The sequence below is a fragment of the Monodon monoceros genome, unplaced genomic scaffold (assembly GCF_005190385.1).
Source record: "Monodon monoceros isolate NGI ecotype Baffin Bay Population unplaced genomic scaffold, NGI_Narwhal_1 Super_Scaffold_16, whole genome shotgun sequence".
Lineage (NCBI taxonomy): Eukaryota > Metazoa > Chordata > Mammalia > Artiodactyla > Monodontidae > Monodon > Monodon monoceros.
Window position 1 is genome coordinate 46435183 of NW_021703772.1, and position 18040 is coordinate 46453222.

The 18040-nt window shown below is 33.8% G+C and overlaps 1 protein-coding gene across 5 annotated transcripts in view; it reads left to right on the plus strand.

Moving 5' to 3' along the window:
• Positions 1 to 17719, plus strand: part of CALCRL (calcitonin receptor like receptor) — a 104714-nt gene extending 86995 nt beyond the window's left edge. For all 5 annotated transcript variants that reach the window (XM_029225607.1, XM_029225610.1, XM_029225606.1 and 2 more), the window contains 6 exons: positions 77 to 230; positions 1586 to 1646; positions 1728 to 1794; positions 8635 to 8853; positions 8956 to 8997; positions 14374 to 17719. In XM_029225607.1, the coding sequence (XP_029081440.1) occupies positions 77 to 230; positions 1586 to 1646; positions 1728 to 1794; positions 8635 to 8853; positions 8956 to 8997; positions 14374 to 14589 (759 nt within the window). In that variant the 3' untranslated portion in view covers positions 14590 to 17719. The remainder of the gene's footprint in view (positions 1 to 76; positions 231 to 1585; positions 1647 to 1727; positions 1795 to 8634; positions 8854 to 8955; positions 8998 to 14373) is intronic.
• Positions 17720 to 18040: the final 321 nt, after the last annotated feature.

Here is an 18040-nt window from a genome sequence, read left to right on the forward strand (position 1 = left end):
ACACACACACACATATATACATACATATATCTATATATCTATACCTATCTAATCTATATATCTTTTTTCCTCATAGGTTAGCTGTAAAGTGTTCCAATTCATTCATCTTTACCTGATGGGCTGTAACTACTTTTGGATGCTTTGTGAAGGCATTTACCTACACACGCTTATTGTGGTGGCTGTGTTTGCAGAGAAGCAGCACTTGATGTGGTATTATTTTCTTGGCTGGGGTAAGTGCCATCATGCATATCTACTGACTCATCTTTTAAGAAAGCTTTTGGAGGATGCAGAGTTCCTTTGTAATAAAAATATTCTTATTATTAATCATTTTTTAAACAATATCAAGTGATTAACCTTTGGCTCATTGCTGTAAATTAAAATATTTAAAGTACCACTGACTCACTGTTTTCGGTAACCACAGGTCAATTAATAATACAATTTTTTTCTATTTAATATTCCAGTGTATATTTTGGCCAAATATGTAGTGACTAAAACAATAGAACTAGAATCATAAATTAGGGAGCTATTCTGAATCTCCTTTTTCCTCATGTGCCAAATGACGGCATTGGGCTTAACCAGCTTTGAAGTTCCATTCTAAAAATGATTGTTTAAAAAAAATTGTTATTTTACTTTAAGAGTAGAGGGAACAGTAACTGAATAAAGACAGCCCAAAAAATCTGCTTTTTCCACACAACCTCCTGACATGATATTATTCACAAAGCAAAAAATAATACACTTCTAGCTTATTTAAAAAAAATAACTGGAATAATGCAAAACATAAAATGCTGAAAATGAATTCATTGTACATGAATTCAAAAGGACTAGTTTCCAGAAACATAACTGAAATGATACTTATCTATCTATCCATCTATCTACCTATTTATCCACTCAGATAATAGATGTTGATATATAGAGGTATGTATACACACACTATATATTTTTTTACTGAAATAAATATTGTTCCTATTGGTTGTTTGATATTATTGATAATAAAAGTGTCATATATATATTTGCCAAGTGAGTCCAATTTTTGCTCAATTATATGTATGTATGTGTTGAGGCTATTAGTACACTCAGGTTACCTTTATAAAATATACCTTCATTTTACATTTGAAAGATCTGATTTAGAATGCTAAGAACATGCAAACTTTCTGATATATAAGCCATCTGTCTCTTCCTTCTCTTCTTCTTCACATAGTCAGTCTCAACTTCTTCCCACATCTGATTGGCCAGTTCCATCTTACGGAAGATATGTGGATGCTGAATTTCTTCTAAGCTTTTGAGCCCAGGCAGCACATTTATGAACTTAGGTCTGGAGTCCACTGATTCAAAATGGCTCAGATTAGAAGAAACTGTACACACACACACACACACACACACACACACACAAGCCTGAAGACAGACACCTAATACTTCATCACATTTACTGTATGAGTAGACAGATAATATTTACGTCAGAAGCATACAGTGACCAGCTGTTTTTGCTCCTAGAGTATCTCTGAGTTTCATATTTCATGACATATTTTAGGAATTCCATCTACAAAGAAAGATGCCTATTTATTTTCTTTTTGTTTGATATTTACAGGATTTCCACTGATTCCTGCTTGTATACATGCTGTTGCCAGAAGCTTATATTACAATGACAAGTAAGATAATCTCTTTTTGATTTCAACTGGAAATAATTACAATGAAAATCTTCAACATAATTTCCCTGCTTTTTCCCTTAGCTGTTGGATCAGTTCTGATACCCATCTCCTCTACATTATCCATGGCCCAATTTGTGCTGCTTTATTGGTACGTAATTAAAATGCTCCTTTTTTCATCATTGTTCATAGTTCAACTTTATTTCCTGAAACATCTGGCCTATGGTATCCTTCAGGATCTCAGTAGACATAGACGGCATACTCACAGTGTTTGATTGAAGAGGGTTAAAGGAAGGTGTTATATTTGAAGTGTTGGCAGGAAGAGGAAAGGAACTAATTCATAAGGGATGGTGAGGCACCAGGCACCAACAGTGGGAAGCTGTTATCATGGTAGACTTTAAGAGGGGGTTGGCTGAGTGCTAGTAGGGGTAGCCCAACAAGAGGTCTGGCCTTGGGTAGAGGAACACAGCTACTGTCAAAACCGCAGCCTGACAGGGAAAAAGGAGAAAGAAATACTCAAAATTCTCTCTTTTCCCATGCTCTGATCTCTTGGATCCTCCCATTGGCCAAATGCAGCAAATGCCAAGGGTAAAAAAGCCTTGTGATGATGCAGTCCTCAGACCTGCCTCAGAGCCTGCTGGGGCGCAGAGCAGAGAAGGGCAGAGGATGGATCTAGTGAGTGGGGATGGCAAACAGGAAAAACCACACACCTGTGATGGTAATAAGACTAATATCCCCATAAAGAAAAGACTTTAATTTGGAAAAAGAAAGTATTGCTTAAACTGTTGTTTTATCATAATGATCAGCACTTAATCCAAGCGCACGAATTGGACATTTTTAAGTGTGGTTGCAGGAAAACAGAAGTCAAATTCAGTGCTTTTATTACATTGTTTCAATGGGGAAATAAATTAATCTAAATTAACATGCTTTCTCTCATAGAGCATTAGAGACCAGATCGCAATTACAGTCTTTAAGACTGTAATTACAGCTGATATTTAATTATATATAAAAAGGTGAAGGGGACACGTTTCTCAGTCAAAATTCAAAGCTTCCTAACCCTTCTTTTCAGATCCTTTTTTTTAGAGGAATATTCTATTATTTTACTACATTTTCTAGCTGCAATTTAGTATGTGGTTATGTTAGAACACTGTTCAAGCCATTCTCAAGTGTATCACTGTTATTTTCAAAAGTTTGTCATAATTAAGAGGGTAAATTTTAGAAGATGATTGCCTGGGTTTGAATTCTTCTACCTCTTACTTGCTATGTGACCTTATGCAATTAAACTAATCACTCTGGGCCTCAAGTCCCTTATTTGCAAAACAGAAAATGTAATTACAGATACTTTTAATTTTTTTTAACAAGAAATTAAATGAGTTAATACATAAAGAGTGCTTAGCCTGGCATGTATAAATCCTGGAGCAAGTGTCAAATTTCTGGTTTGTGCTTGGCTACACAAGACAGCCAGTTCAAAAAATCAACACATGGAATTTATTATTATATCTCATGGAAATTTTAATGTACCTTAGTGCAGACTCTATGAAAATTTCAGAGGCAGAAGCATTTCCTTCCCTTGCTACTTGCACATACTAGGAACATGTATAACACATTGTTTAAGCTGTATCCTGAGAAGTCCTAGCTTTGCATTCTTGGAAAGAACCAGCATTGAAACCTAGCTCTACCATTGCTGGTTGTGTTTCTCAGGGCAAGTTCTGTTTTGTTTTGTTTTGAGCCTCTCTATGCCTTTGTTTTCTCATCTATGACTATGCAGTAGTAAGAATAAATACCTCATAGGGTGTTGTAAGGATTGAGATGTATCCTGTTAAGCAATTAACACAGTGCCTAGAATATAATAAACTCTCAAAAAAATGCTTTTAAAAGATTCTTCACTTATAATTTCTACATGATACCATGATTCTGTTTTGAGGAAAATACAAAGAAATTAAGATTCTTTTTTTGGGCCATCCAGAAGCTTACAGAACAAATACAAGGCAAAATTTTATTATAAGAGATCTGGCTCTAGAGAGGGGTATGTGATTCAGAGTCCTAAATCAGAGAGGTTCAGGAAATAAGTAAAAGCACCTAACAAATGAAAAATATAACAGCAATTAACACAATCCTTGGAAGAGCCTGTCCACAACAACTTTGGGAGGGAAGAGTAGATGGTGCAGTTAGGATAAAATATCACATAGGAATATAGCCCATCAAGCTGCTCAGTAAGAAGGGAAGTGAAAATCCACATTATTTGCAGAAAGCTTTTTCCATTTTTCTGGCCTAACAAAAGATTAGGAGCCTATTTTTCTAAGGGTAATATGATCTGTCCTTGTTTAAGCTCTAGGGCTTCTCACTGGTCCTGGCCAATTCCAAGGTCTTGGGAGGGGCTCTAGCAATTTTTTATATGGTCACATATTTTTGTACAATTTTTATAAATGAAGAGATTTCAACCACAATCAGTTTCTTTCCACTCAGACTTCCTCTGTCCCATATTCCCTCGAGCAGGGTGGTATTGGAGTGTCTACAGCACTTTTGAGATCTTGCTAAGGAGAAGTTGAGAGGAGATACGGTTAATTTGTGTTTAGTGAGAGATGTTTAGGTCACTTCAGTGAGTAGTTAAGTGATTGCTGGCTAATCTAGTAGAGGAATGGCTTCCAGGAATCCTGCTGCCACTGGGTTGATTCACAGGGCTTCCTGCCATGACCCTAGGTGGTATCATGATGTGAAAATGTCCTGTTGTACCTACGACCATCTATGTGAACTTTATGGGTATTGGAGTAAAAACAAGTTTCTCCTCTTTTCCTTACCTAGTTTTTCTCTAAGATAGATGAGATTCAGATGTAATTCATCTGAAATTCACTATTCTTGTTCTATTTGTATTTAAAATAAATGGAAGTATTTGCAGAAAATAAAGTAGGATGACTTTCTAGTTTCTAGGTTCACATTTTAAATCAGACTTGCCATTTGGAGAAGCAGTTTGCATTTAGAAATTTTTATATAATGAGCATTTAAATTGCAACATTTAGAGTGATTTTTATAATTTACGATTTTTGCATATTAGGATTATAAAATATTCTAAATTCTAAATTTATAAGCAGATAAAATGGCATTATTACTTTTTATTCAATGGGCTGGTAGTAATTTCCACTTAGTCAAAACTTTTAAAACAGTAATGAATGCTTGGGAAGGGAATACAGGAGGATGGGTGGAATAACAGCTGATGTGTTGATTCATCATGTTTCATTCTTACACCTGTTGCAATAGCTTATTCTGCTTTTGTCTTTAGCAGACAGTCCTGTGTCTGTAACCATGTTACTTTTCATAGATGTGTTTCCATCAGGATTATAGTTAGCTGTTTATTTTTGAAGTATATGTTCCATTGAATTCTCTAGAAGGATAGAATATTTTTATGCCCAGTTATTTTCATAACACATGCCTTAAATCAGCAAATGTATGTTATTTTTTCATTGCTTTCTACATTAAATGAGATGCTACCATTATTTTTCTGATTAAAGTATGTGGATATAAATTGCATAATAGTACACAGTTTGAATTTTTTACATTATTAAACAAAACACAGATGCTAGAAGTCAGGGTGAGAAAAAAGGAAAGAGAACAGCATAGGAGAATAAGAGCCCGAAGGGACTTTTCTGGGGCTATTGTCCATAATTCTATGGAAGGCGTAAGGAATAGGCATAGAGGATATAGACAAAAGTAACAGATACTGACATGGATAAAGATAAGAAAGAGAGAACGTAGTATTCAGGAAGAGAGAGAGAAATGTATTTCAATAGAACTCTGTTCATTTCTTGAACACTATATATATATTTTTCACATCTTTATTGGAGTATAATTGCTTTACAATGCTGTATTAGTTTCTGCTGTACAACAAAGTGAATCAGCTATATATATACATATATCCCCACATCCCCTCCCTCTTGAGCCTCCCTCCCACCCTCCCTATCCTACCCCTCTAGGTCGTCACAAAGCATCGAGTTGATCTCCCTGTGCTACGCAGTAGCTTCTCACTAGCCATCCATTTTACATTTGGTAGTGTATATATGTCAATGCTACTCTCTCACTTCGTCCCTGTTTCCCCTTGCCCCTGTGTCCTCAAGTCCATTCTCTACGTCTGCGTCTTTATTCCCTCCCTGCCACTAAGTTCACCAGTGCTGTTTTTTTAGATTCCATATATATGCATTAGCATAAGGTATTTGTTTTTCTCTTCCTGACTTACTTCACTCTGTATGACAGACTCTAGGTCCATCTACCTCACTACAAATAACTCAATTGCATTTCTTTTTATGGCTGAGTAATATTCCATTGCATATGTGTGTCACATCTTCTTTATCCATTCATCTGTCCATAGACATTTAGGTTGCTTCCATGTCCTGCTATTGTAAATAGTGCGGCAGTGAACATTGTGGTACATGTGTCTTTTTGAATTATGGTTTTCTCAGGGTATATGCCCAGTAGTGGGATTGCTGGGTCATATGGTATTTCTATTTTTAGTTTATTAAGGAAGCTCCATACTGTTCTCCATAGTGGCTGTATCAATCTACGTTTCTGCAAACAGTGCAGGAGTGTTCCTTTTTCTCCACACCCTCTCCAGGATTTATTGTTTCTAGATTTTTTGATGATGGCCATTCTGACCGGTGTGAGGTGATACCTCATTGTGGTTTTGATTTGCATTTCTCTAATGATTAGTGATGTGGAGCATCTTTTCATGTGTTTGTTGGCAATCTGTATGTCTTCTTTGGAGAAAGCTTTATTTAGGTCTTCCACCCATTTTTGGATTGGGTTGTTTGTTTTTTTGATATTGAGCTGTATGAGCTGCTTGTATATTTTGGAGATTAATGCTTTGTCAGTTGCTTCATTTGCAAATATTTTCTCCCATTCTGAGGGTTGTCTTTTCATCTTGTTTATGGTTTCCTCTGCTGTGCAAAAGATTTTAAGTTTCATTTGGTCCCATTTGTTTATTTTTGTTTTTATTTCCATTTCTCTAGGAGGTGGGTCAAAAAGGATCGTGCTGTGATTTATGTCATAGAGTGTTCTGCCTATGTTTTCCTCTAAGAGTTTGATAGTGTCTGGCCTTACATTTAGGTCTTTTTTTTGTTTGTTTTTTTGTTTTATTGCGGTACGCATGCCTCTCACTGTTGTGGCCTCTCCCGTTGCGGAGCACAGGCTCCGGACGCGCAGGCTCAGCGGCCATGGCTCACGGGCCCAGCTGCTCTGCGGCATGTGGGATCTTCCCGGACTGGGGCACAAACCCGTGTCCCCTGCATCGGCAGGCAGACTCTCAACCACTGCACCACCAGGGAAGCCCACATTTAGGTCTTTAATCTATTTTGAGTTTATTTTTGTGTATGGTGTTAGGAAGTGTTCTAATTTCATTCTTTTACATGTAGCTGTCCAGTTTTCCCAGCACCATTTATTGAAGAGGCTATCTTTACTCCACCGTATATTCTTGCCTTCTTTGTCAAAGATAAGGTGACCATATGTGCATTGGTTCATCTCTGGACTTTCTATCCCTGAACACTATATTTTTAAAGTTTCATGTCTCCCTTTCAAAGAGAATGCTTTGTTTTGGGGAAAGTTGTAAACTCATAGTAAGTTTATAATTACAGAAAGTAATTGACAGAAGGCCTTGTTGGGTGCCAAATTTTTTTAACTCTAGGATGATTTAGGTTAAATATCAACTGGTTCCAATATGTGATTCAGCCTCCTCATAAGGATAAAGAGGATTATATTACTATCATGGGGAGTTGTGAGGATTGTTGTTACACACATACACATACAAATAATGCAGGAAGGATAAACCAAAAAGATGAAAATGGTTATTATGGTATAATACATATTTGGTAAGTACCTAGTATGAACACTAATACAGAGTAGACACTTAAAATAATTAGCCTTTGCTACAAACAATTATTTCCTTTCTTTGAGCTGAAAATGTTCAGAAGCTTTGGTTTTTTTAATCATAGTAAAATTTTAAAATTTTGCATAAGAAAATGAACTAAGCAAAACAATCAGATATTACTTAGCTGAAGGTGGTCCACAATAATTCCACCATAAATTTATTTTTTAAAATCTAAGCCTATTAAGATTGATGTACTTTTTAAATTAATAAATCACAATTCCATATCCAAAGGAAACAAGAACACTATGTTAAAGAGATATCTGCACCCCATGTTCATAGCAGCATTATCCACAATAGCTAAGACATGGAAACAACTTAAGAAGTCATGGTATTTATACACATACACACACACACACACACACACACACACACACACACCACACAATGGAATACTATTTAGCCATAAAAAATAAGGAAATCCTGCCACTTGAGACAACTTGGATGGGCATTATGCTAAGTGAAATAAGTCAGACAGGGAAAGACAAATATTGTATGATCTCATTTATATGTGGAATCTAAACAAATAAACAAACAAACTCATAGAAAGAAGAGAACATATTTGTGGTTACCAGAGGCAGGGCGTGGAGGAGGAGGAATTGTAGGAAGGTGGTTAAAAGACAGAAACTTCCACGTTTAAGATAAATGAGTATGAGGGATGTGATGTACAACATGAAGATTATAGTTAACACTGCTCTATGATATACATGAAAGTTGCTGAGGGTAAATTCTAAGAGCTCTCATCATAAGGTAAAATATATATATACAATCTTTGGTATTTCTATGAGATGATCGATGTTAGCTAAATTTATTGTGATGATCATTTCACAATATATGTAAGTTAAATCATGCTATGCAACCTAAACTTATATAGTGTCACTTATATCTCAGTAAAACTGGGAAAAATATGAAAAAATTCAGTAGCAGAAATACAAATTAATATTTAGACAAATATTCTCATCAACAGAACATATTCTTGTGTACTGAAAATATTCTAAGATTCATAAAATCAAAGATCCTTCAATAATGATTCTTAATATTAAATATGAAATAATTTCCATATGCCATTTTATTTTCTTTTAGGTGAATCTTTTTTTCCTATTAAATATTGTACGTGTTCTTATCACCAAGTTAAAAGTTACTCACCAAGCAGAATCCAATCTCTACATGAAAGCTGTGAGAGCTACGCTTATCCTGGTGCCATTACTTGGCATTGAATTTGTACTGTTTCCATGGCGACCTGAAGGAAGGATTGCAGAGGAGGTGTATGATTACATCATGCACATCCTCATGCACTATCAGGTATGGTGTTCTTGCATCAGGAAGGCGCCTTGTGCATCAAGTTGGTTACAAATAATGTATCTTTTCCATTTGGAATCAGATAATTCTATTTTTCTTTTACAGGGTCTTTTGGTATCTACAATTTTCTGCTTCTTTAATGGAGAGGTATGGTGATTGATTTTATTCCTCTTATAATTTTGTATTTGCAATACTTTTTTACTTTAAAAAATGAGACAGAATTATAAATTCCCTAAGAACAAGTATTTCAAATTCCATTTCTGTCAGGAAAAAGAACCATGGAATCTCTTTTACTAGATGTAACTCTCCTTCCCAAAAGCTCAGGTCATATTGGAGTTCAAGGCTGGGGCAAATTCAGCCTCACTTTAAAATATTCCATCAATGACTTTTATTCATCTAGTCTTTCGACCTACCTCTTGAACTAATCCTACTAATTCTGGACTTTGTCTTAGGTACAATGTTAGGCAATCCTTATCCTCATAGAACATACACTCTAACAGGAAATAAAATTGGGTCATTTTTATTTTCCCCCTTTCTCTGGGTTTTTTTTTCTCCTGGGAAGAGCTGCAGTGGGTTAGGAAACAGAAGAGCCCTCTGATTTGTAACATGGAAATGTGCTTTTGGATATTTCAAGATTTTTATCCAATATTTTTTTTTCTAATTGGGAAGTTTCAGGCATCTTAGAAACTGGTACCATATTTCTTATGCATATCAATAGGGCTATAACTCAGTGGTTTGAGCTATATTGATTTAGTTCTTTATATGACTTTAATCTACTTGACAAAATTTAACCTGTTGGAGGATTTTGGCAAAATTCAATAAAGTTTAGAAATTCAGACAGCGACTAATGAAACATATATTTGGTAATGGTAAAGCTTATCACAAAGCTTCAGATGGGCAACACATGGAACCAGTCGTCATAACTTTATAAGAACCATTTCTATACAACTAATCAATGTTGGAAATCACGTACATGTCATGAAAAACTATAAAATATTGTTTTCCCTTGTTTACATAATATTTTAATTCTTTCTCTTAGCATACAATAAAATTTCATATTTGATTTCTTAATCAATTTTAAAATATAGATATTTATTTTATATATATATTTATATATAATGGCATATAGAACTATCAAACATAGTAGACTATATTTCATATCTTTGAGTGGTGTCTCCATGATTCTTCTGCTGTATCGAGGACAAGAGTGACTTTTTCTGAAGTCAGTGAGAAGTAGGAACAGAGAATGCAATTAGGAAGAATAGATACATCATCTGTTTTGATAATAAAATTCAATTAGCATTTATTATATAACTCTATAAATTATTGTATAAACTGAATTAGACAATCCAATTTCTGCCTACATAGGACTTTACAGTTAAATATAGATGAGAAAGCTACAGACAATATGCCATAAAGCATGTATGAAATAAGTAAGATACATGTTTTCATCTGCAGGAACAGATTTGATTTTTATAAAGGGTATTTTTTAAATGTACAAATTATAACCACTAGTAAAATATTTTGTGATGGAAGGCAGTGTAGAATAAAGGCGCTGACACAGTAATGCATTTAAACCCAAAGATGCCTTTTTGTTCCTGCCTGTAACATCTTGGGAAATATTCTGAACTTCCAGAGGTCTCAGTGTGTACTTTTATTAAAGGGAAATAAAAGCAAGTTCTTTACACAAATCTCACAGGGATTAACGTAAACTAGGAATATAAAGATTTTAGCACCATGCCCCACCCACAGTAGATACTCAGTACATTATAGATTCCTTTTTAGATTTGTCAAATCGCTCATTTACAAAAATATATGTACAAATGGGAACATTAATCATATCGGAATCAAATCTCAAATTGGCCCTTATATTTAGAAAAAGTGCCCAGGGAATATCTAAATGAATGCCTAACACTCTTATTGCACTCTACCTGTGTAAGCAAAAGAGACACAGGCCTTGATCTTTTGCCATGTTCTAAAATTGAGAAAACTTTGGCACTGGAAAATTACAATAAAAAATCTTTGAGCCAACTTCTTACCAAATCCTTCAGCATCTCACAACATCTCCAATATCTGTCCCCTTATCTTCATCTCTAGATACAATCCCTGTTTGTGTATGATTCATTTCTCATCTTAAGAAATACTATAATGCTTCCTTTTTTTGTCTCTTTGCCTCTAGTTTTTCCCACTCTCATAACATGAAGACACAGCTGCCAAATCCATTTTGTGTGGTTCCAACTATGTCATGTACTTCTTGAAATCATTTGCTCAGGCTTAGTTTCCTTCTTGCTTTCCACGTCAGGTCAAATAGCTTGCCTTTATCTTAACATCTCTATTTATTTTTTATTCTCACATTTTATTTTTATTTCTTAGCCAAAATATTCCTAGTTGCATTTCTCACTAGTTAAATAACCGTGGCTTGACAAGTACTCAGGTCACTTTCATTTCATCTCTAGTCCTCTCAATCAAAAAAATATGCACTGTTAGCATAATATTAGGGACTCTAGACATCAGAAGGGCCCTCCCTAGTCTCATGGGTATCTTTAACAACACCTGAGAGTAGATAGTTTTACAACGTGAACAAAAAGATTTGTTGAGAATAACCAAACTCACATCCTGTAATGAGAAGTAGGTAGAATTTTTATATACAGCTCTATTAAACACCTTTTAATTGATTTAGGTTAAGCAGTGTAGAGTTGGTTTCTTATCAGGTACTAATGGTCATATAAACCCATATTCTTTATATTATACAAAATTATATATTGCAATGTTATATTCTAAAAAGTTGGCCTTACTATTTATATAACACTTATGTGTAAATTAATGAAAACACTTTCATATCTTTAATAACATCAGGCAGGCCCTCTTGCCATCCAATGGCAATTTCCCTTTTTATCTTTCCCCATTACATTCTTCTCATTGTAAGTTTACTGAGAGTGGCCACTTTAATGTTCTGTTAAACAGGTGTGATGTTGTGTTAGAGAAAGCAGATGAAAAAAAATAACATCCTTATAGAGAGTACCATAAACAAACAGATGTCTACAAGGCCTATGGGTCTTTAATTACCTTTATATTTCGCTTCAGTAAATAAGTCAGGAAATTGGCTTTCCATGGTTTTTCTGACAATTTAGCTGCAAGGAAGAAATAGGGTGATGATCTTAATCAAAGTAGATATTTCAAGAGCAAACAGTCATATATTTCAAAGCCATTTTGGCTTTTAGAATTGAATTTAAGCTTTCCTTGTTAAGACTATAAGTACTACTCTCATAGCTAAAATATTTCTTCATGTCAGCTTCTTCCCAACATTTATGTAGAATCTTTTGTACAAAGCTACATTCCACCTCCTTTCAAACAGAAACTATATAGCACATGGATTCAATCAGTCCAGCTTTTAGTAACAAAGTGAGAAGTTAATTAAGCATAAAAATCAGGATCAAAAACAACTCCCATTAGAAATACCTAGATAATTGGCCAAATGTCATTTTTATTTTAAATCTCTGAATATTTATTTAAAAGTCATACTCTAAAGCCATTCCATTTGTCATTTGCTTATATTCTTGAAGATATTACATACACAGATGGTATTTTTTAATTACCTTAATTTAAATATGTTATTTGGAGAACTTAGAAATACATCACTAAACCATGAGAGGAATAAAGTATAATTTTTATAAGATAAATGTATTCATTTTCCTATAAATGCTGTTATTTCAAAGAAAATATATATGAATAAAAATTATTTCCTTCAGATATAGTTGCCATATGTAAAGAAGTAAGCTTGAAATTCCTGAAGTTCTGAATTTCATATTAATAAAACAATGTATTGCATTCCTAACTACATAATTTTTGAATTATAGAGTAGGGAGACGCTTCCTGGAATTTCTTTTTCTTTTTTTTGCGGTACGCGGGCCTCTCCCTGCTGTGGCCTCTCCCGCTGCGGAGCACAGGCTCTGGACGCGCAGGCTCAGCGGCCATGGCTCACGGGTCTAGCCGCTCCGTGGCATGTGGGATCTTCCCGGAACGGGGCACGAACCCGTGTCCCCTGCATCGGCAGGCGGACTCTCAACCACTGCGCCACCAGGGAAGCCCCTCCTGGAATTTCTAATAACTCATTCTGAATTCTTACTAAAGAAACTGATTGACCTTATATTTGTTTGTTTTGTTTTTCTACATGTTAAAATATGAAATGAGACAGTAAAACTTTGTGTTCATTTTAAGCGACAGATTAGAGGAGACTAACAGGACCTTAAAGCATCCCACAGAGCTGCAGACATCCTGGGAATACCTGTTCGCTATAGATTGTTTGTAATTTGGAGAAGAGATAAGAAAATGAAAAGACTTAAATAAGCAGCCCTATTTTAAAGTTTAATATTGATATGTACACATGAATGTAATGAGTAAAAAGTTGAGGAATTTATGTAATTCGTAGAAAGTTAAACAATATTGTATTAGTATGTTTGTAGGACATGAACTACTAGAAAGTTGTTTTTGGATGCTCAGATTCCCTTTGGGGAAACAATCAAAGGGTCAAAGAGCAGTAGAGATTTGGGGAAGACAATTCAAAGCTATACATGCTTTGCAAAGACACAGATCAGGTCACAGCATGTGGCTAATACATTCTTAACCTAGAAGCAGACAGGAAATGTACAGGTGATCGAGTTGGAGATGCATTTGATATTCTCATTTATGCTCACTGACTCAATATGAAGAAAATCATCTGTGTCTTATGTTCGGTTAAAACCAAAATCATTGTATATGACCTACCTAGTTCTCATCTCTATCCCCAAGCAGAAAAGATAGAAGAGTCATTAAACTTCAAATTTATCCAGACAGGGGGGTATCTAAATACAAAAAAGTGGAGTGGTGACATTCCTAAACTTTTTTTTCCCACAATACTTATCCCATTATACGTTCAGCGCTGTAATTATCTGTTCAACACTTTCTTCCCTCTGGGGGTAAGCTCCATGAGGACAAAAACCCTGATCTTTTTTTTCCAGAATGTAGCTCAATACCTGGCATATGCTAATCACAGTAAAATGTTGTTGCTGCTGCTGTTGGTGATGATGGTGATAATTATTTATATTCCCTGTATCCCTGTTTTTAAATCTTTTTTCTCTCTTCTTTTATATTTCACTAATTATGTCATTCTTTTAATAAAAATATTGACACAAAACTAAATGTTGCACATGCCAACTTGTAAGTGAGGGTGTAGATTAACTATCTGACAGCAAGACATTCATGTGCATTTTTAGAGCTTCAAAGAGAAGGCATAGAAAGAGAAATATGAAGTTTTCTGTAGTCTGTACTAAAGTATAGAGTAATTGCAAAGATTTCCTAATATAAAGATAGTTTACTCAATTTCATTTTTTAATTAAGAAAATAAAGTAATATTATTCACTCAATATCAATGCTTTTTTTAAAAAAAGCTTTTGTACATAACTTATTTTATTGTATTATTAAATACATTATCTTCATTTCATTTATGAATTGCTCTTACCCTTTCTGTTTCTTTTTGTTTTATAGGTTCAAGCAATTCTGAGAAGAAACTGGAATCAATATAAAATCCAATTTGGAAACAGCTTTTCCCACTCAGATGCTCTCCGTAGTGCATCTTACACAGTGTCAACAATCAGTGATGGTGCAGGTTACAGTCATGACTGTCCAACTGAACACTTAAATGGAAAAAGCATCCACGATATTGAAAACGTTGTCATAAAACCGGAAAAGTTATACGACTGATAATAGAGCGTGTATTGCTGAACTATTTTGTTCCACTCCTAACTCAAGGACTTGGATCCATGACTTTACAACCAGAAGACTTCAATATTAAATGAATTATTTGAAGGTGACAAAGAAAACCCTCACATGAATTCAGTAGTGTGTTGATAAATGTTTCACACTAGCTCCATGGGGGAAAACAGTCCTGATTTGTAATTTTTGCCAGTTTTTATAGTGTAAGTACTCCCACCATGGCTGATTTCAAGTTACCAACTTGACATCAGTGAATGTGGACTTGGGTAAAAATGAGCACAGTCAGTTGTAGGTTGGTGTGAGCCAGCTCTAGCACACCACTGCATGAATCCACAAATAAATAGACCATAAACGTTCATAGACACAATGGGCACAATTCCACTCCTGTTGCCTAAAGAGACCTAGCTAAGGCCTATAGACTTGGAAAGAAAATGAGCTTTTCATTTGTTTTTAAAATCTTTATCCCATATTCCTTGGTGAAGTTGATTTTTTGCCCGGAAAGTATTCTAGCCCTTTTTGTTTTTATTTTTTCAAATGGGCCAGATAAAGAACGAATTATTCCTGTTTGCTTACCCTCTTCTCCCCTCAAAAAATAAATGAGCAGAATTGCTGTTGGCTACTCATTTGCTGATTCATCACAGTTATACCCCTTGTCATATCCATTTTTGAGGCTTGATGAATAGTATGTATGATACGCAATCCTACTTTGGTAACATTAGGGAGAAATCTTGGTTGATACTACAAAACATGTAGTTGACTACTTTCCCATCTTACTACACAAGTGGGAAGGAATTCGTGTCCATATACCTGTAAATAGAAACTTTGCCCCTTCCATTTCTACTATGTGGACAAATTAGCAATTATTTTACATGAAGGAAATCAATGAAGGATTTATTTTCTTAAAAGTTTGTAAAAAAATTGTGAAAAGTAAGCTTGTAAATACTCTGTTTTTCTATTTTATAGTCTCAAATATATACAATCTAGGTAATTTTTTAAAAAACAAATACTTAATGTAACAATGTGTGCATGTTAATATCTGATACTGTGTCTGGGCTGATTTTATAATAAAATAGAATCTGGAATTCTTTATTTGGTAACTATTTTAAAGACAACCAGATGCCAGCATCAGAAGTTTGAGAACTAAGTTTGAGAAATATCTATGATAAGATATAAAATATTTATTTAAAAAATCCTCAAGGCCATTGTTTTATTGAATATATTAGCTTTGGTGATTCATACCTTAATAATAGATATGTTTGACATATTTCCTTTTTTATTTTGATGATGAACTTTCATTCTAATCCAGAAAATTTAAATGACTCCTATAATAAATGCCAATCTGCTATTCTTATGGTTTTTACCCCGTTAAAAAGATTACTTTTCTGACTTACTATATGAAGATATATAGCTTTGGAAATGCTGCAAGGCTATTTTTTAAAATTAGAGGAACACAATATATATCATATACAATGTTTTTATATTTTAATAGAGATACTATATATGATGATGCAATATAGTAAAAGACCTGAATGTATCAGTAAGGAAGAATTGTTGTCAGAACATTTATGGAATAATTAAATTAAGATGGAAGAAATCCTCGCTAATGAATTAAAGTGAAATTTAAATGGGATTCATTTTTCCTAATGTCATTTTCCACTGATTTCTGAAAAACAAAATGGCTTCAATTAGTAAGTCAGTTTTGGCAGGAGAATTCATTACATCTATATGTTTTTTTTGTTGTTGCTGTGGTGTGTCAATCTGCTTAAAATGGATTAAACTAATGACTTAGTCATCATAGGTTGTTTCTTAAGCTGTCAATAGACTGTAAGTTCAGAAGTCATCTGAAATTGTCCAGGTAAATTATCTACATTAGTAAGAATTCACTTATTAAAAGGCCTGGTCAGTAGATTTATGATTTATCTATACACATGTAAAAGCTGTATTGTTAGTTTCAGATTTACGGATTTCAAAACAAGCTTTTATAAAAAGGAACTCAGACTGTTCTGAACTTTCTAATGCCTAAATTATACAATAATTCCTTTAAATAATCTCATATTTTAGCTATTTATTATTCAAAGACACAGATTCAAATCCTTCACTGGCACTGTTCATATATTTCAGCATTCTTCCAGACAAGCTATCAAGTCTCAACCATAAATGACAGTAGAAAATGTCAAATTATCAAAGAGCATTATATTAAAAATACATTGTAACTTTCAAGGCTTTTTATTGTGCTTTTATCATATTAAGTTTAGATCAGATTTCCTTTGTGGCCAGGATTTATCTATTGTACCATCTTTAGGTGAAGACAGTCCATGATTAATCAGTGTTAATTTTGAACCCATTTTTTTTTAGAAGTAATATTTTTAAATATTAGACTTCTCTAAAACTGAAGTACTAATAATTAAGATCTCCTTTGTATCTTACTCATATAAAAAAGTAAAATCAATACTATTTAAAAGCAAACTTCCTTGGTATCTAAAAACTTATTTGGGGAATTTCTAACTTTTAAAATGCAAATCTGCTACTTTTCTGAAAGTATTTGTGAAGGTCATTTTAATTTTTAAACAATTCTAGTCTGTCATTTTTTTAAATTTCTAAAGTTATTTAGTGCATTTATTCATAAAATATTCATTCTGGAATTTAGTGTTTGTTCAAATGTAATCCAAGGTACATAGAAGTAGTGGTAGCTATAGTGCTGTATTTATTGCTTGATAATTTTTTTTAAATGTGAACTTATCTAATTTTCTCTTGGTTTTAATATGCTAATAAAAACCATTTCTTTTATTTCTAAAACATACCCAAGATATTCTGATCAATTAAAATAACTCATGTTATGCTTACTTAGTGTATATCTCTATATTTTGATTGTATGAAAATATTAAAGTTATGAGCTAAAGTTGATTTTCACTCATGTTTACTGGAGTACTGAATAATCTAAATTACAAATATAATTCTTTACAGCAATCAGTGTAATACTTAAAATCGATGACTATATCACAATTACCCTCTTTGAAGTCTTCCATAAACCTGTAAATCATTCCATAAACCTGTTTGTTAAAATTATGAATTCATCTTGTAAGCTAGAAAATTCCAAATAAAGTACAGTGTATGCAAATTCCTTCCTAGGCTGAATGAAAGAAAAAGATTCCCAGAAATAGGAAAATGCACAAAGATTTGTCTCCTTTCTCCATTATATTCTACTGTATAGTTTTGTGTTGAATAGCAGAAAGAAACAGAAGGAAAAGACTATTTAAAAATATAATTTTCTCATTTAAAGTTGTTTTTAGTGTATTATATTGGTATCGTATATTTACATATACTCAAAGACGTGTAACCATCTCCACAGTCAATTTTATTACATTTTTATGACCTCAGGAGGAAACCATGTATCCTTAGCTATCACTCTTCTATCCTCCCATCCCTGCTCCCACCCAAG